The sequence below is a fragment of the Uloborus diversus genome, chromosome 2, assembly GCF_026930045.1.
Source record: "Uloborus diversus isolate 005 chromosome 2, Udiv.v.3.1, whole genome shotgun sequence".
In the NCBI taxonomy this organism is placed as follows: domain Eukaryota; kingdom Metazoa; phylum Arthropoda; class Arachnida; order Araneae; family Uloboridae; genus Uloborus; species Uloborus diversus.
Window position 1 is genome coordinate 125118888 of NC_072732.1, and position 20783 is coordinate 125139670.

The 20783-nt window shown below is 33.2% G+C and overlaps 2 protein-coding genes across 2 annotated transcripts in view; one reads left to right on the forward strand and one right to left on the reverse strand.

The window, feature by feature from the left end:
* LOC129217319 (uncharacterized) overlaps window positions 1–109 on the forward strand; it is a 37007-nt gene extending 36898 nt beyond the window's left edge. Inside the window, exon 6 of the mRNA XM_054851599.1 lies at window positions 18–109. Coding sequence (XP_054707574.1) covers window positions 18–85 — 68 coding nt within the window. The 3' untranslated portion in view covers window positions 86–109. The remainder of the gene's footprint in view (window positions 1–17) is intronic.
* Window positions 110–2351: 2242 nt separating this feature from the next.
* LOC129216027 (uncharacterized) overlaps window positions 2352–20783 on the reverse strand; it is a 39570-nt gene continuing 21138 nt past the window's right edge. The window contains exons 2-3 of the mRNA XM_054850171.1: window positions 9899–10060; window positions 2352–2864 (exon numbers count right to left, since the gene is read on the reverse strand). Of these exons, the coding sequence (XP_054706146.1) occupies window positions 2653–2864; window positions 9899–10060 (374 nt within the window). The 3' untranslated portion in view covers window positions 2352–2652. The remainder of the gene's footprint in view (window positions 2865–9898; window positions 10061–20783) is intronic.

Here is a 20783-nt window from a genome sequence, read left to right on the forward strand (position 1 = left end):
TATATTTTTCTCTTCAGCTCGGGAAGCTATTTTGAAACAAGAAAAAAGACTTGCAATGGGACACATTAAGTCTGTACATATTTGATGTATTAAAGTTATTTTATTTGTCTATGGTTGAGTTTTTTCACTATCATTTTAATTTAAATTCCTTGATTGAAAATTGTTCAATAATTAATTTTAAAGCACATTTTAGTTTAAAACTTACAAGAATTTATGCTTCTCTCTTCCAGTGCAAAAGCTTGTAAGAAAGGTCATAAATTATATCAAAACTATTTTAAGTCTGCAGGTTTAATTTAACTTTTACTTTAATTACACTACATCCATAGTTATTAATAATACGTTTATTGTAGAGCTTTGAAATGGAATTATAAAATTATTTTACTTAAATTCTTTTATATGCAGTTTTCCCTAAATTTTTATAAATGCACTATCAGCTCATAATGTTATTTTAATGTCTCACTGATATTGTGAAGCTAAAACAGATCTATCTTTTATTCAAAATAAGTCCTAGGAGATGAATTTAAAATGAAAATGAAACAAAGAGAAATAAACATACATCGAGTCTAAAACAGATCCAACAGTTATAGATTTTCTGACACAACCAAAGTTTATCTATTTAAGGGCTTAGTTCATTTATTTGGTGGATGTATGTGTGTGTGTATATATATATATATATATATATATATATATATATATATATCATTTTAATCCAACTATTATTTTTATTTAATGAATTGCTTTATTTAAAAATTAAATTTTAATTTCAATTGGTCAAAATATTGGTTTTTCCAAGGTTTAACAATCAAATAAGCGCTTTATTGTTTTAACCAGTTGAGTAAAAATTTTGAAAATAAGCGGGGACATACTTGATAGAAAAGCGCCACCCTTATCATCCTTATTCTTGCTTTTATTAGCTTTCTAGTTTCTAAGAAAGGACAAAAAAAAATTGGCTGAAATTTATCCTTTCAACTTAATACGATGAAATTTGCTAACATAACTTCAAAAAGATTTACAGGGCATAATACATTAAGAATTTGGATTTATTTTTTTATTATAATTTTTCAAAAAAGCTTTTTATATTTTTAAATACCTTTATTTTGAAAATCACTATCGGACTTGTCTCATTTTTGATGTTTACTGTACCTTGTTGAGAGGCAAACAAATTTCTCTTTATTGTTGATAAACTTACTGAATTATAAAATTTTGAGCAAAATTCCATGTTCTTTAAAAGTGTCAAATGTCAAAAAGTTAAATGCTGAACCACTGGCTTAACTTAATTTTTGTTTCAATTAGCTTTAAGTTTTTTTAAATTTATACATAACATCTTCAGTTCATATTTCATTTCTTTATTAAAAAATATGGGAAATAATTGAATCAGTTCATTTATATGTTTGTCAAAAACAAGAGCTATGCATAAATGTAAAAAATTATGTAAATTTTTAGTTATCAGGGATTTTGTTAGAAAATGATTCCCCCCCCCCCACCCCCTCAATTTTCTTTTAAAAACTTTCATAAATTTTTTCATGCACTCTCAATCATCCCTGTAATTGTGTTGCAATTCTAAAAGTTTCAAATCACGACAAAAAATTGTGTAGAAGTTGTAACAATCATGACTATAAAAATTGTTTTGGAAAAGCAAAGCAAAAAATTTCGGAATTGATTCTCATGTATTGTTAGGCTATTTTTGTTTGTTGAAGGTTTTATCTCTTTTTGCGGATTGTTTTCAGCGCTAAGAGAAACAAACTGGGTAAGTTCAGGACAAAATTCATACTGTCAGAAATATTCTGGAAGATAAGTTGATTTTTATGTCTGCTATCCTTATGTGCAGATATTTAGGACACAAATTTTTGTAAGTAGGTGGAATACCTTTTTAAGTATTGCAATGGCACTAAATATTTTATGCAGCATTATGATACCTCTTTTGAATAGCAATGCAAAGTTGTATATTTATTGTTCTTCCATCCTCATATATATAATAGCAAATCATTGAGTAATGCTCATGACATCATCAACAATGAAACTCGTTTCACTGCAGGATAATTTGATAACATTTTTTGGTAAAGTTTGACCTGCAGAGAAATGCTTTATTTTGACACGGCTAAATTGGATTCCATATACTGTTTTGCTGGTAAGACTGTCATTTTATGAGAATGAAGAAACGAAAAGTAGTCAACAATGAACACTATCTACTGGAGTTTAGGGTTCATCCACTGGAGTTTTGGTTAAAATTTCAACTATCAAAATATCCTAAAACAGGCAATTGCTTTGTTCAAATGTAGAAGCAATTTTCGCCAATCATACCTTGACGAGTGATTTTCTGCTTATAGACTGTGTGTAAAAATTGTAGAGTATCAACAAGGAAGTCATTTATTGTCATTTTTCATGAGATCATTAAAAATATTTGAATCTTTATTTACAAAATTCTTAAATGTAAGATGCATTGACATTTTCACAAAAATATATTTTATCTAAAATGTATGACTAGCTCTATAAATGTTCAAAATTCTTATTTGTGATCTATTAATTGTTAGTAATAGCAAATTGCAATAATGATGTTTTTGAAGTTATCTTGAAACAGAAGAACATTATAAAAATATTTTCTAATCTAAAATCTAGGAAATGGAACCCGTACTTAAAATTTACTGATGAAATTTATATAGATACTACTGGGTAGATAATACTACTAAGCAATGTTACAATTGTAATGAACAGCATAAAATGCAATTGATTGCTTCCATTGCAGCCATCTTCAAGACACTCACATGTTGTACCTTTTAGATCAATATTAGATGAATGAAAACAGCTCAGTCTTGGATGCTTTTCATATCCACAGCTACGGATAGTTCTTTGTGTGTGCATTTCAACTAATGAAAAGAAAAGGAAACATTAAATCAAAGGTTAAGTTGCACATGCACATTGTAGGTTAGGCTTTAAAAAATTATGGTATGAAACATGAGCAAAACTAATTGAGTAAGTAAAAATAAAAAAGACATTTTGTTGTAACACAAACTGTTCTCAAACTTTGTGTGTGTGTGTTTGCAATTGAACTTGGACGGAGGGTGATGCATTTGCAATGCATCTATTTGAAAAATGGTCCTTAAAATGAAGGTATGAAATGGAGATGGTAAAGGTTCATCAATACTAGAGGACAATAGCACAACCAGAATTACCATTTGGGATTTTTTTTTTGCTCAAAACAATCCTTGCAAGTGTATGAACTACTGTATTAGCTTCGGCAATAATGTTAAAACCAGGGCATTTGGGGGTGTTTTTAACTTGGTGTGCCACTGCAATCTGAAGAAATGACATTGGATGCTGTCTGGAATACCTAAGGGAAGACCTGTGTTGTTCCTGTTTAATAGTACTTTTGGGGGGGGGGGAGAAATTAAATAGAAACCACACTCTCCTTTTCTGGCTCAATAAAAGCAATGGTATTGGGAAATTAAATGAGGGGGTAACAAACAAAGGAGGGAATTCAAAACTGTTAGATAAGGAATGTTATCTAACAGTTTTAAAACATTGCAGACATTTTTATTGGATTGGTTTAACTTATGTAGTTCTTTGTCTTGCATCTAGTTTGAAACCATATTATTTTCTATAGTATTGCTAACAGTACATGGAACTGACTTTTCAGCAGTTCTACCAGGCTGGAAATACCTAAATGAAAATAAATTGCTATTGTCTCATTGTTCTCCCTGTCTCACTCTTATCACTCTTCCCCTATTCAGTTAGTTGGTAAATTTGTGCTCAGAATATTTTTTAAGAGAATTATCAGCACAATACTAATGTGTCTCTTTTATCATGTTTTATTTATTTCAACTAATTTTTGCACATACTCTTTGACCTTGGATTGTATGGAAAGGCAAGCATCCAGTTTACAGGCAGAAATGGACGTTTCTATTAGTTTTTAGTTATTATGCTTAGGGATGCTAACATTTGCAGATGTATGTTAGCCTCCAAATTAAGCAGAGTTTCATTAAAATGAGTGGAACACCCACATCAAATTTTTACTTTGCCTCCTCATTCAGATAGACTCGTCTTTATTGGACGTTTGTCAATTCCATACAATCTGTGGTGGGGCAGTACATTCCTTTATATATACATTTAAAAAAATATTATTTAGGTAGCAGTATCACTCCCCCCCCCCTGTAATGCAAGTCTATTCCATTCTGTTCTGAAGTATAAGACTCCTGGACAAAAATTTTTGCTTTCAATTAATATGTAAATTTTGTTTCACAATACTTTTAAACTCGCTTATAACAAGCTCAAAGGGTCCAGGATGTTTGCTCATTATAACCAAGTGCTCGTAAAAAACAAGTTTGAAAAAAATCATAAAAATTCATCATAGTTGCTTTTTTTCCTCTTCATTTAAATCTCTGTGCAGTACCAAAAAAGTTGGTAGATTTGCTTTAAACTCTAAATGTCTGTTTCTTGTGTCATCGTTTTTGGGGGATACAGATATATACATATATATAATTTTTAAATGCTTCTTGTTGAAATATCTATAATCGCACTTTAATTGGTTAAAGTAAACTTGGTTCAGTAATGTTTTGCTATTGGTCAGGGCTTACTTGAAGCTCTCTTAGAGGTCCTAAATTTTCTTAAGTTAATCCTTTTCTTTTGTCTGTATTTTATTTATTTATCTTTTATTGGTTGTTTTACATTATGTGCTTACTAATCCCGGACTAAAACTATAAATAGCCCATGTGCTTACTCTGCTTTGGTTCTTTGGTTATTAAGTATTACATATTTGTCATTGTTTATGTAGATAGTTTCTTCAACATTAATAAATGTGTTTTCGATCCACGGCATGATAATCATTTAATATTCTCAACAGCAGAGCGTGGTTCTTGAGATTTTTGACACGAGCGATTTCAGCCATTGAGTTCTGGATTTTATTATTCACGAGATTATTTACACTAGTGAAATATGGCTTTTTCAAGTAACGGTAATGTTATGGAAAAAGAAATGTTCGGTGTTGTGCCTTTTGATGGAACTAATTTTACTATGTGGCGTCGCAGAGTTCAGGCTGTGTTTTCGGCCAAGGAACTGGATATATTTTTGGAAGAGGAAGCAGCGGCGGACAATGCCGCAGATGTTTTGAAGTCAAAAAAGGCTTATGCTGTAATACTTGCACTTTTAAATGACAATATTCTTGCTTCTCTTCAAAGTGAAGACACTGGATGTAAAATGTGGAAGAAACTGCAGTCTACATATAAGGATAAGGGAACCGTGAGTCAAATTTTGACACGTAAACGCTTAGCGATGGCAAGAAAACAATGACGTGTCAATGAGAAGTTACATTGACAATATGCTAAATTTAGTTAGTGATTTACGCATCTCTGGAACGGAAGTAAGTGATTTTGATGTTATTGTTTGCATTCTCATGTCTTTTCCAAAAGAATATGAAACTGTTAGAAGATCCCTCGAGAATCAACCAAGTGAATCTTTGAATTTGGATTTCGTTACTAAATGACTTATTGATGCTGAAGCACTTATACATGATTTTTAAGATGAAAATAAGAGCGAATATGTGAAATCATTTTCTAACAATGTTGCTTTTAAAACTACTAATAAGGATTACTTTTGCGGTTTTTGCAAAACAAAACTGCTAAATTTTGTAGAAAGAAAAATGTGTGCTACAAATGCGGAAAATCGAGACATTATAAGCGTGACTGTAAAACTGTTAAATCACATGACAAACAACAACTATCTCCGGCGTTATCTCTCATATCGGGTGAATCAGGATCTAATACGTTTATTATTGATTTGGGTACTACGTCTCATATGTCTTCTTGCAAGGAATGGTTTCACTCTTTGAAGCCTGCTTCTGAAAATATTAAATGTGCTTCAAAATCAACACTGCTTGAAGTGAAAGGCATTGGAAATACACTAGAGAAAACTTCTAGTGGAGTTCAGATTACTCTGAAAGATGTACTTTTTGTTCCTGATCTTAGTTCTCATCTGCTGTCTGTAAGAAAAATTGAAGCAGCAGGACTTACCGTGGTTTTTAAAAATGAACAAGTGTTAATAGGAAATGAAAATGACTGTATTGTGTTTGGTCATTGTGATGACAGTGGAATATATATTAGTGATTTTGTGCCTGAAAATGAAAGTGTGTTTTCCGCTACTGAAAATGATTTGTGGCATAGCAGATATGGACATTCTTCTAATAAAGTTTTACATGCCCTAGGATTACCTATGTCAACATCTTTCTGTGAGATGTGCATGCAAGCTAAACAAAGTGCTTCACCATTGGGAAAGGGTCCTAGAGAAAGAGAAGAAAAAGCAATGACCATGATACATACTGATGTTTGTGGAGCCTTTGAGCCAGAAACATATTCGGGTGAAAATATTTCATGACAATAATCGATGATTATTCACGGTTTATGGAAGTGCGCGTAATCAAGAGAAAAAGTGATGTGGCCGAGGAACTAATACAGTTTTTAAAAACTAACACTTCAGTTAAAAGAATCATATGTGACAATGCTAAGGAATATGTCACAGGAGAACTTGCTAAATATGCTAATAATCAAGGAATTATAATCGACCCTGCTCCACCATATACTCCATCTTTAAATGGAGTGGCCAAAAGAGCTAACAGAAGCCTTTTGGATAAAGCACGAGCAATGATTTACGAGTACAATTTGTCAAAGAAATTGTGTGACCAGGAGTTCTTACTGCAGCCTACCTTTTAAACCAGTTACCTGACAGTTCAATTGAAAACCAAATGCCATTCTACTTGAAGTATGAAAAAGATCCAGATGTAAGTAATTTACATGTATTGGGATGCAACGTTTATATGCTTCTTCCTGCATCGCAAAGAAAGAAATTGGATAAAAAGAGTAAGAAAATGATTTTCGTTGGTTATTCTACAATGGGATTTCGTCTGATGGATCCAGTGACAAAATGCATAACTGTGTCTAGAAATGTGAAGTTTAATGAAGAAAAGAAAGTTGTGATTGGAAGAAGAAAATGTATTTTTGAAAATATAGACACAAGTGAATCTGACTTTGAGCATGATGATGTTCGAGAGCAGAAAAATTTTTCAGATGAAAATCATGAAAGAGATGATGAAACTTGTAATGCTGAAATTATGCAAAGAAAATCTGTACGACATTCAAGGCCACCTATTCATTATCCTAATCCTGAAGTATGCGAAGCAATGTTTGCTCACCAAGAGATAACGTTTGAAGAAATTGTTAATATTCCAATGGATGAGCAACAGCGATGGAAAGAAGCTATGACTGAAGAGATGCAATGCTTGAAAGAAAATGAAGTCTGGGATTTAGAAGATTTGCCTCCTGACAAACAGTCCATTTCTCCAAATGGGTTCTCCGATGGAAAAGAGACGGGAAATACAGGGCCAGGCTTGTAGCTTGTGGATTCATGCAAAAGGAAGGCCAGGATTTTTCCTTTACGTATTCGCCAACGATCAGCATTTCTGCGCTACATGTTGTTTTAATAATTATACTGAATGAAGAACTAAATGTTTTTGTGCTTGATGTTAAAACTGCGTTTTTGAACGGTGATCTAAAAGAAACAATTTACATGGATCAACCAAAAGGTTTCAATGACAACTCAGGTAAGAAATGTAAACTTAAAAAAAGTTTGTATGGTTTGAAACAAGCTCCTCGACAGTGGTTTCAAAAATTTTCTAACTTTGTAATTCGGTTAGGATTTTCACAACTGAATAGTGAGTCATGTATTTTTATAAGAAATGCAAAGGGAAAGAAAGTCATAATAGCTCTTTATGTAGACGACTTGATAATTGCTGGTTCAGATATTCAGGAAGTTAGTGTTATTATTTCTCTTTTATCTCGTAAATTTCAAGTGTCAAAAATAGAAAAAGCTAGTAAATTTCTAGGTATTAAAATGCAATTTATTTCAAATTCTCTATTTTTGGATCAGCAGTCTTACATTGAAAATCTGTTGCTTAAATATAATATGTCAGAATGTAAACCTAGTGTTATTCCTATGGAGCCAAAATCTACTGCTGCTGACTTTCAAACAGACAATGTTTTTCATGGGCCATATCATGAACTTGTGGGTTCCTTGTGTTTAGCATATGTTTCTAGACCTGGTAATCTATTTGCAGTAAATTGTCTGAGTCAGCTTCAAGAACACCCGACTGATTCCGCTTGGTGTGCGTTAAAGAAAATTTTGAGGTATTTAAAAGGGACGTTAAACATGAAAATTGAGTACAAAAAGTCGGATTTAAGTTACAGTAAATTATCTATGTACGTTGATGTTGACTGGGGTTCAAATTCAAGCGATAGAAAGTCAGTGTCTGGATACTTTTTAATGTTTTTTAATTGTCCTGTATTGTGGTGCTGCAATAAGCAAAAATGTATAGCTCTTTCATCAACAGAAGCTGAAGTTATTGCTTTGTGCAAAGGATTACAAAATTTTCTATGGTTAAAAGATATTGTTTGTGAGATTTCAAATGTTAAAACTCTTGTTATTTTTGAAGACAACCAGTCATGCATTAAATTTGTATCTAATGAAAATAATTTTGGTAGAATGAAGCATATAGACATCAAGTTAAAGTTTGTTCGCAATGCTTTAAGTACAAATAATATTAAAATAGAATATATCTGTACAAATAAGCAAGTGGCTGATATTTTAACTAAAGCTTTGCCGAAATTCAAGTTTCAGGAACTGTTGCCAATTTGTAAATTTAAATGTGTTTAATTTTTTTTTTTTTTTTTTTTGTATAATGTGCGATTATGGGGGGAGTGTTGAAATATCTGTAATCGCACTTTAATTGGTTAAAATAAACTTGGTTCAGTAACGTTTTGCTATTTGTCAGGACTTACTTGAAGCTCTCTTGGAGGTCCTAAATTTTCTTAAGTTAATCCTTTTCTTTTGTCTATATTTTATTTATTTATCTTTTATTGGTTGTTTTACATTGCATGCATATTGATTGGTTAACTTACTAATCCCGGACTAAAACTATAAATAGTCTATGTGCTTATTCTGCTTTGGTTCTTTGGTTATTAAATATTACATATTTGTCATTGTTTATGTAGATAGTTTCTTCAACATTAATAAATGTGTTTTCGATCCAGGGCATGATAATCATTTAATATTCTCAACACTTCTTTACTCCACAAATTAAAAAAAAATGCTGTCATCGATTGTTCTCGGTATTTATGATTTATCCATCACTAACTTTCGGTTGACTTCGAAACGTAAAAGAAAACTTTCCCAAAAAAGGATAAACTTAGTAGGAAGTCAACAGAAATTTTATGAATCGCAGAAATATTGCTTACTTTATGTGGGGTTTGCTCGGTAAAAGCAAGTTTTGGTCCTATAGATTTAACATTGTATCAACCAAGTATCTGATTTCCTCGCTAAATCCGGGTTCTCGCTAAATCAGCAGGCCTGATGAGAGGCCATGTCAGCCTAGTTGGAAACTGGAAGCCTGTGCCTTGGGGGCGGGTAGGGACCCAGCGACACTGACACAGAAGAAAGGAAGAAAGAAAAGGGGGAGGGGACTGCAAATAAGAGAAAACATAAAGATTAAGTAAAATTTACTCTTTTGGTATAAACTGTTGTGGCACTTAAAATAGAGTTTTTTTTTTCTAGTAAACAGTTTTGATTTATTTTTCTCCCTCCTCCCGTTTATCTTCTTTTCCTTTTCTTTTCCCCATCCCCTTTCATTTTCTCTTTCTTTTTTTTTCTTTCTTTTATTTTTGGGGAGGGGCCCCAGCGATATAACTAACAAGGGACTTGCTTTGACTCTCTGCGGTCCTGTAAATCAGAGATTGTTATAAGCGAGTTCAACTGTAATTTTAATTGCAGTTATCAGCATAAGATTAAAGTGTCTCTTTGATCGTATCCCTCATTTTTTTTAAAAGAACTTACTCGGGCACAAATTCATAGGCATACTTACATTTCTTGGAATAGGCTGAGAAAATTTGTTTTCGACAGACTGTGTAGTTTCTAGACGTGTCATCATTGAACTCTTCACACTTTTTTAGATGTTGTTCTCCTTCTAGTTTAGTACATGACTCACTAGCTAAGGAATTGCACACATAACACTTCAGTGCATCACCTTGAAGAATAGATAAGATGAATATTGAAAGGTTGATCTGACTTATAAAATGCAAAAAAAAATGTATATTATATATGTATATAGGCGAATGTGGGGCAAAGTGAAATAGTTAAGATAACTAACCTTTTTCAAAATGAGTTCGGCACTAAATTTGTACCTCCGAAAAAAGGCGGAAATTTTTCACTTTTTTTCATTGGGCAAAGTAAAAAATGTAATATTTTTCTTATGAAATATTTTCTATTTGATTATTGAATAAATGAGTAAATAAAGGAATGGAAGAATGAATGAAAAGGAAATATGAAACAATAAACAAATATATAAATAAGTTAATTAATGAGAATAAATAAATCAGTTTATTAAATAGTGAATAAATGAATAAATAAGGGAATTATTAATTGAAAGAACGAGAATGAGGGAAATAATTTATAAATGAATATGTAAGTGGTTTGATGAAAGGTTGAAAAAGTAAATAAAATGGACTATTTCATTTTGCCCCACATGCACTTGATTAACTGTAGAAAACATTTAAAATAGGAATAAGCATAATATTAAACGAATAAATACTGCACTGAATATTAGTAGATCTCAATTAATATTTAAAATGTTAATCACAAGAACTTTATCATTTTATAATATCAAAAATAATTTTTGATTTAAAACAAAATATTACAATATGAGTATCAAATTTTGAAAATTGCTTGTATTATCATATTCTTTGATTTTCGGAGGTAATTTTTTCTAGACTGAAACAGGGTTCGTACGCTCCGGGAAAACCGGGAATTGTCAGGGAAAATGACACTGTCAAAAAAGTCAGGGAGTTTTCAAATTTTGTCCTCCAAAAATTTTTTTTCCATTTTTTTCCCTAGGAATTAACTACCATGAGATCTAGTCTTCGTTTTTATTGTGATTTCACGAAAAAAATTGTAAATTTTTATCTAAACCGACGCTGGCACTTAAAAACTGCGATCGAGAAATGAACGTTTTTTTTTTTTCACAACGAAAAATGCGCCAAAAGATCGAAGATTTTCTTGCATGGAGTCAGTGAGGGGAACGCATTTCTTTCTACTGCCTAAAGTTTTAGATGGGTTGCCACAACATTCTATTCGGTTCAGGGTTCGTACGCTCCGGGAAAACTTGGAATTATCATGGAAAATGACATAGTCAAAAATGTCAGGGAATTTTCCAAATGTGTCCCCAAAATTTTTCTTTTCCCAATTTTTTCCCAGGGAATTTGGTTTTATGAGATCTAATCTTCATTTTTATCGATGCATTTAAAAAAAATTGTAACAATTTTAAAGCAATGAAAAAAGTGGCGACCCAAAAAATCTTCAGCAGCCGCCATTTTTGGCTCTCAGTAGTTCCCAAGGGAAAAAAAATAAGGTGAACAGCAATTATGTACAAACTCAAAAGGAGAGAAGACAATTTACTGCTTCGGAAGCACAACCTGTAGATGGGAGGATCGATCGGGGAAAATAGTTTTTTTTTTTTTTTTTTGATCGGAAAATCATTTCAGCTACGTGTGAAACGCAGTCGCCATCTTTGGTCATTCACAAGATGGATGTAGATACGATCCTAAAATGCCTAAGTTTCTAAAAACAAAGCAGAATTGGATGTTTTCTTTAATTGAAAACTGATGAAAACAACAAAAAATGGTCTGCAAATCGTTTTTGTATTATTATTTAAAATAATTTTCTTGAGAAATAAATTTTGTTCTTAAAACTTAATCTTATCCTCACTGCCTCGGACGCGAATGTGATAAAAACTTTTCAATGAATTGTAGTTTCATGAAGATTAATTATTTTTTAATTGTCTTCATGCGACAAATTAAAAAAGTTATTTCTTATTTTTGGGCATAGCCGCCATATTTGGTCATTCCCAAGATGGAAGTACACAAGACTTTTTAAGTGCCTAATTCCCGAAAACGGCATTGGATGTTAATTGCAATGCAAACTATTGAAAACAACACAAATTGTGCCTTTTTTTTCCGGATAATTTGTAATTATTTTCTGGAAAAATGCAAAATTTAATCTTCATAACATTTTTTTGTTTTAATTGATTTAGACTCTTATGTGCTAAATACTGACTATTTTGCTTTTATTGTATCCTTTTAAGGATTATTAATTATTTATTACTACTTTTATACTACAAATCCAAAAATCTACATATTATTTTAAATTTTTCACTTTGTCGCCATATTTGATCGTTTGCACAATGGAAATAGACTTAAACTTCCAGAAACAGAATTGGATGTTTATATCAATGAGTAACATTGAAAATAACATTAAAATGTGCAAAAAGTTGTGAATTTTTGAAAATTAACTAATACTTTCTGGAAAAGAAAATTTGAAATTTTAATGTAAGCATCATTTAATATGTGAAAAAAAAAAAAAAGATTATTGGCATTGGCCTATGATCGGCGGATGTTGATTTTTGTTACTATGCATTACATGGTATGCCAATTGATGCAACAAGTTAACCATATTTATACTAAAATTTAGCTTTGCATTTTGCTCAATATGTTTTGTGTAACCTACTTATAAGAAAATAAAAAGTATTGTAAACCAAAAGCGGATGCTAAAAGGTTGCTGCAGGACTACAGCAAAACGCTATAATATTACGCGTGACATCAAAAAAACCCTAAAATAAGTTGAAAGTACTCTGTTTTCAACAAATAGTAAACAAATTAAAACAATTTTGAACAAAATGTTTAAAAAAAACTTAAAATTTTAACAGAGAAAACAAAGGAAAAAAATCTAATTTTTTTTTTTTTTTTTTTTTTTTTTAATCTAAGGGGAGAAGTTTCAGTTCTTCTGCATTGCTACTTTAAAAAAATTTAATTATTTTGAAAATATTACTATTTAAACTTAAATTTTTAATGAAGCGAGTAACCTGGAATTTTCTAAAAAACAACCTGGAAAACCTGGAAAAGTCAGGGAACTTTTTTTAACCAAAAGTGTATGAACCCTGTGAAATAGACCGCAAGTGTTCCTACACAGTTAAAATGTTACTTGACAGGTAGCGCTAAAAGCAAAAAAAATATTTCACCATTTCACTTTGCCCCACATTCTCCAATATATATGTATATTTGACAGGGAGTGTACCTATATACGCATACTATAATACAAGTGATACATTTCAAAAAAAAAAAAAGTGAAAGAATTTAACAACGTAAAAAAAAAAAGGTGATATGTACTGTGGCATCAGCTCTAAGCTGCTAGTAACAAAAACAGTACAAAAAAAAAAAAAAAAAAAAAACTTCAGGAAAAACATAAATTATCAAGAAACTGAAATATAAAAAAACATCGAAAATAAACAACTTATTGAGAAATTGACAAATGAAAAAGAAATCAAAATTTGAAAAAGGGAAAAATCAAATACCAATTGATACCAAAGAAATAACGTGAAACAAGGACTAATCATCAGGGAGAAGACTGACCCCCTCCTTCACACAGAGGCGTAGCTAGACCCGACTTTCGGGGGGGGGGGGGGGTTACTTTCATATATATACTAGCCGCCTGCGGCGACCAGCTGGTTCGCCTCCTTACGCCATTCGCGTTTCTGTGCAAGCAGCCACCTACGGCTCATTTACCTTGTCATTTACCTTTTTAATTTAAGTTTGCCGCCTTCGGCGGCTGTTTAAATAAATTTGGCAGCATTATTAATCAATCCATCTCAATCTTTTTTTTGTGCCATTTTTACGCCAAGAGTGCCGCCTTCGGCGGCTATCTATCTTTACGATCCATCTCCAAATTTTCTTATCCATCTCTATTTATTTTAACATCCCCGCCTATTTCCTAATAAAAACAAAGATCACTCAAAAAAACCGCTTTTTTATTTAAGTAGAGCAAAAAAATAAAAAGTTATCTTCAAAATTCTCCGTAGTGTGCAAAAAGTATCGTTTGACAAAGAAAAAAAAATCTCGCTGCTTTTATTGAATTACGTCATCACGTCATAAAATGTAGAAGTAAGCTATATAGTAAAAAAAAAAAAGATTTACATTGTTTGCGATTAAGATTCTGTCGTAAATATCGAATCGAAATCCAAGTAGTGACGTCAGAGGCATAAAGGAATGTAGAACCTTTTTTCGACCGATGCGTGGAAAGACATAATGTGTTCAGCATAAAAAAAATTGTAAAAAAAAAACTATTGCTCATTTTTAAGAACTTTTTTCTTCTGAAGAGGGCGAAATGTTTTTACTATTATCAACTTAAATTTTAGAAATAAGGCTTTGATACTTCCCGCAGGATGATATTAGAAAAAAATAAAACCCATGAAAAGCTGTAAATTAAAGGTTTTTTCAAAAATTCGTAAAAAATACAAAAATTGCTCTGTCTTCAAATTTTTTTCATTTATCATATTTAAAATGAAATTTCCTACACTATAGTACAAAAAATATTTGTGTGGTGCGATTGGTTCAGGGTCTGTGAGGTAAAAAGAACTAAAAAGTGCAAAAAAACACATAAAACATTAAATAACTTTTTTTCTAATAAAAATATCAAAAATTGAAGCCCGAGGTGCACAACTTCAGCAAAAAACTACACCTGTATACCAAATTTCATCTTTCTAGGCCTTACCGTTTTCCTGGGATGCGCGCCACACACACACACAAACATCTTATTTTATTATATATATATATATATATATATTATATATATATATATATATATATATATATATATATATATATATATATATATATATATATACTGTTTTTTTTATTTTCCCTCCATTTTATTTAAAGTGAAATTTTCTAGCAACGGTCTTGTCAAAACCAGTCTATCCAAATCAGGGGGAAATCAAATATCTGATGAGCGTGTTCCGTTCATTTCATTGTGACTGCTTAATTTAGAGGCTAACACACATCTACAAAAGCTGGCATCCCTGAAAGCTAATAGATACTTCCATTTCCGCCTGTAAACTGGATGTTTGACTTTCAATCTCATCGGTGGTCAGACTATAAAGACTATTTTTACTAACTTGGTTTGCACTAAAAGTATGAAAAAGAATAAAAAAAGACTTCTTGAATTATAACCCGCAAAAAATGAAATTGCTTTTCATATCGTTATATTTATATGTTGCATTTTATGTATTTATATTTATGCTAATTCTAAAGCAGGTAATAAAATTTTAATAAAAAAAAGTTAGGGAAGAAATATAGGCGGTAGAAAGTTATTCGCTCAAATGCATACCATCTGTTCTCATCTCAAGTCTTTAGAATTTACATAATATCTATTTGAGAGCAACAGCAATTTTCGAGTATTATAAACAGAAGTCATTTTTATTTTCTACTTTTTAATGCAAACCAAGCTAATAGAAATAATCTAGATTCATTTCGTTTTTAAACATTTTATTCATGTAATGCTATGCAGTTTTTCTTTTGAATCAAAATAAAATTACCTTCAGAAGGGTCCGATGGGATTAATGCTGCTTTTGCAGACTGTACTTCGTTTTCTTCAGACGACGTTAACTTTCTCTTTTTAGAGCAATCCTTTTCGTCATTTTAATTTTTTTCTTTGAGTTGAAAAAAGCTTGTTATCGGTCTTGTTCGTTTCATTATGCAACAACTTTCACTTAGAATGTACTACTTTAAACAGACTGTACGTTTCCAAAAGAATACGCAGTAAATACTGGCTGAAGAATCAATGTGATTGCAATGGATACTCTGGTTAGCAAAGGTCGTTTTGACTATGACCTATGACACACACGAGACCAGACTAACAAAAACCTCTATCGTCTCGAATTCCGATTATGCTATCATTTTTGGATTCGAAGCCTAATGATTTTTAAAGCAACAAACAAAAATATTTTCTTCAACTCAGAAAGAGAGGAATTGTCTTCAAGAGCTGAGGAGGCAGTGGAAAAAGGGAGAAATGCGTTCCACGAGTTACGAGTAGGCTTTCCAGGAAGATTAACCAAAGGACAGTCGTTTCGCGCACTTTCTTGGAAGAAGAGTAAAGGGGTGAAATTCACTGGTTTGACATGTAAAATGAACATTTCAAGTTCATGGTTAAAGGTCATTCAAGTTAAAAGCCATTTCGCTCTGTTGTCTGAATTAGTACTGTTCTGTGGTTGCTCTCTTTCTTAAAATTGTGATTCCTTAGAAAAGCGAAATGATTGGATGGAAAAGAAAGTATAAAGTTCAAGTGATGAAAAAAGGAAAATCGTAGAATACTGGCCAAGTTAGATTTGCAGCAATTGCTAACCTCAAAAGGATAAATAATGAATCCAAAAAAAAAAAAAAAAAAAAAAAAAAATCAGGGACCAAAAAGCAATAAAAGACTTTTTCTTGAAAAAGATATGCTTAAAGTTTCTTTTACCGTCAAAATGATTCCTTAAACTCGCAATAAAGCACTTAATAATGTAATAATAGAATAAATACCTAACAAAACCAATAAAGAGGAATTTTAATTAAGAGCCAAAATTGTGTTTAGTATCGATTTCAAATTTTCACCATCATATTTCAAATTTCTATAAAAAGTTTCTTAAAGCCCCCGTATCTCGAAACCTCTTTATCTCGATTTTTTCTTTAATGTGAAATTCGAAATATACAGATTTGACTGTATGCAATATTCCCACTGCGCGGCTCATAAAATTAAACATATTTAACAATTTGCAGAATCTATGACAAAGGAAGGCTGCATATACGTGGATTTAACAAATCAATCTCATTTCTAAAGCGAAGTGTCAAATTTCACTCAATTATCAAAAAGTTGTCGCAGCAGAGAAGGCGTCTTTATGCTTGAGGGTCACACATGGAGCAGATTTTCAATGGCATTGGGGGGGGGGGGGGGGAGTAAAGTGAATTTTTGACCTTTGTTACTTAGAAAAAAGTCGTTTTTGATTTTTTTTTTCTTTTTCTTCTTTTTTTTTTTCTTTCTCTTCGTTTTCTTTTTTTTTTGTGAGACTAACGTTTCGGGGGGGGGGGGGGGGGTTGTCCCCAAACCCCCCCCTCTTAGCTACGCCCCTGCCTTCACAAGACTCTTTCTGTAATGCACGTGGGAGAGTTACAAAAGCATGCAACCTCCTCCGAGAACCTTGGAATACGAATTTAAAAAAAAGTAAGGTTGGTTAGTTTGTTTGTTCTCTTTCTGTTGATGTTTTAAGCAGGGTTGCAGAGTCGGAAAACAAATGACCGACTCCTACTCCTGGATTTTGAAACGTCCCACTCTGACTCCGGCTTTTTTATTTTATTTTTTTTTTTTCAAATCCCCGCCTCATGGGATGGGAGAAAAACCCCTAAACAGAGATTGAAATATTAATTCCTTTTTGTGAAATTTTTGCGTTGTATTTTATTGTAAACCTTACATGTATACAACGACAGAAGTTCAATTTGAAAATCAAATTATCCAATAGTTTCCATTTCTAAACTGAGATTACTTACAAATCCCATTTTTAAAAAAATGAAAAAAGTTAATTTGCTCCCCTTTAATGTGTATGGATGTTGATCAAGTACTGTGCTTTCAGTTTTTCAAAGCTGTAACTTGAGAGAGAAAAAAAAATTGCTAGGTCAAAAAACTTTTCTTGAGAGGGAGCGGTCCCCCTCCTCCCTCTTCCGGGTGGGTGACACCTCAACTTAATTTCAGTGTCTATAAAATTTCTTTAATTGCGAAAAATTTCCCGAATAATAAATCTTAAATTCCATCTTAAAAATTTCAACAAAAACATTGCACTATATTGCAGGGAGAGGTCGAGTTCAGTGAATAGTTATTATATTGTCCCTGGAAATGATACCATCCATGCCTTATTGGGAATTATCTTTTGTGAGTGTTACTCTCTTCATGGAGGTTCCTATTGCACTCTTGCTCTATCATCAAGGAGGCGAAGTAAGAGAACTCAGGTTAACGGCTACTTCCGAGTTGATCAGCAGAGCTCTGGTCTTGGGTCAGCGCGAAAAATTATCAAGTGTGTGTCAGTTTCCCTCTGCTAATGAAATGAAATGAATGAAGGGTGGGGGGGGGGGGGGGACTCAACCGAACCAAGCACTGCAACCAGAGGTCTATTGTACTAGTCCGAAAACAGAAATCTTAAAACAGACCGGTAGCTGAAGCAGAATTCAGCAAAAACCTAATAGGAATATCATGAATCTCACATGGTTTCAAGCAAGTGATGACCAAGATGTTCAAACCTATAGGCAGAAAACACTTCATAATCACACAGGGTGTGAGTAATAGTTTCCTCCTTAAAAGAGGTCGCCTCTGCAAATTGAATCATTACTCACACCCATAATAGCAAGGTGCCCCTTTAAGGTGTAAAGTCGAATAAGAAGACCAAAAGCCTTCCAAATACTATTTTTGTTAAGAATCCTATTGCATTTCTGGCATGTGATCCTCAGAGAGAATCATGTCTGTCCTCCTTAGAAAGACAAGCTGCATATGTTCAATGTCATTGTGGGATAACCTCCCCGACAGGAAGGTTTCTCTCACAACAGCCATCTTAAACATACTCACTGCTTGAGCATAGGACTGTGGTTGACCAGTCCTTACTCTAAGATGCAGCAGTTTGTACATGGGAAGGAGTTGAAATCTCCGATTGATGACGTTTGGTTCCTCCTACCTTCTCAGGAATGGCTGGCCTAGTGGCTTTCGCCTTCTGTAACAGCCTCCCCTCACCTGCCTGCGCCTGTTGCATTTTTGTACATAAATGAGTACCCTCTGCCCCCCGCTACTGCAGTGTCGGTGGGTTGCAGATATGCCCCCTCACCAGTCGGTGGGTTGCAGACCTGCACCCTCCCCTCCTCCAGCAGCAAAGTTGATGGTTCTCTCCTACAAGTCAGTATCCAGCTCCAAAAGAGCTGGGAATTGGGCGGTGGTAAAAGGTCAACACCTGCACAACCACCCTGTACGAGTGCAAGGCAAATTACAACGAGGTTTTGCCCGGTTCCTCGGAGGGGACTGTTTAGACATCATACAATCCAGATGCCATCCATCCATCAGCACGGTGCCTCACACCTTAGATTGGGTATCCATTTTGGTCGCTTTTTATGACAAACATAAACTACGTTGGGACTATTCTGCTCCGTTCACCATAGGAGACCCCCCCCCCTTCTGCTAATAGTCTAATAGTAGCTAGCAGGAATGAATAATCTTAGGTTTAGCAATCTTTTGTTTAATCCTTAATTATGTTTCAATGCACGGAAGAAAATGAAACAAGTTATTGTGGGAACTTAGTCTTCAAATGAAATATGAATAACAGCTTCGGTTTATTTTCAGAGAGTGTCAATTATTTGAACCAGTCAAGATCGATTAAGCAGTAAGTTACTGCCCTTAACCAGTGCTAAGGCAGAACTACATGCAATATACCAACAGTCCAGTTATCACGTCCACAGAATGCAGTTCAGGGCCCTAGCAAGTCACTGATAAATATTATTCGGAGGAATTTTTCACATCTCAGTCATGGCCCAATACCATCACAGGGTTAGAAAAATGAGTCACGTTATTTGCAGAGAAAGATAATAATTAGCCTTGAGGGATACCAACCGAGGAGGGATCGTGGTGCAGACTGCGGCATTGAAATTTTTAGGAGGGAGGGATGTTGTCGGGTATTTTTCACTTTTTGGGGATGCCTCTTGTTTTTGGAGGCCTTCATTGTATTTTGGGAAGTGGGGCATCTCTAAATTAAGTGTATGAACTTAGAAGTAGAGAAGTAATATATTCGCACAGAACATGAGAACGGGAGCTTTCCCTCAGAAAATAATCGACATTTTCAACTCTAAAAATGCAAGTTCAAACGATATTGGGTGGTGTTAGAGGAAGGAGATTAATACCAAAAAATTTTCGGGAAAAAAGTCTTAACAACGCGGTTGTAGACCATTTTTGGTAATGTTACATGAAATGCTTAGATTCACGGAATTTCCCTAGAAACGATTCGAAATTGAAGGTTTAAAAATGCAGTTTAATACATATAAAATTATTTTTGGAAAGGGGTAGTTTCCCCGAAAATTTTCGGAACTGCAGTTCTAGAACACAATATTGTATTCCACTAATAGAAGTTCCAGAAATGCAATTTTTTTAGATGGTCCTTTTAGTGAGAGGGGAGGTTTGGAAGCTTTCCTCTGTAATGTCTTGAAACATAAGTGTTAAAAACGCATTTGCAGGCCATATTTAGTAATGTTAAGGGAAGGGATAGAATTCGTTCAGTGATTTTTCCCCGGAAATTTTCTGAAACTAAATTTCCAAAAACCCAATTCTGCACGATGTTTGATGATTTTTAGGGAAAAGAAGTTCAGAGGTCCTCCACCGGGAGATTTTTCGAATCGCAGCACTAAAAACAATTCTAGGCCGTCTTTGATGACGTTAGGAGAATTAATGTGATTCGGAACATTTTCTCAAAATTTTTCGAAATTTAAGTTCTGAAAAGACAATTTCAGACCACTTTTATTGATGATTGAGAAAGGCGAAGTTTGGAGGCTTTCCTAGAGAATTTTTTTTCGAAATGTAAACCCTAAATGTGCGATTGTCATCTTTGGGGCACATTTCATGACGTTAGGGGAAGTCGATACTCTCCTCCAGAAATTTTTAAAAGTAAAATACAATTTCAGATTTTTGGGGACTTTCCCCATGAAGTTTTCATATTTTTATGTTTGACTTTAAAACTAGGGTATCAGTCACAAAAGGTAGGGCATAGCCCCCTAATACTACCCCCAGGCTACGGCCATCTTGCAGTTTCGTACTTGCTTCTCCGAGCAGATCGAAAGTTTATTTTTACTTATAATTTATTTTTCTAA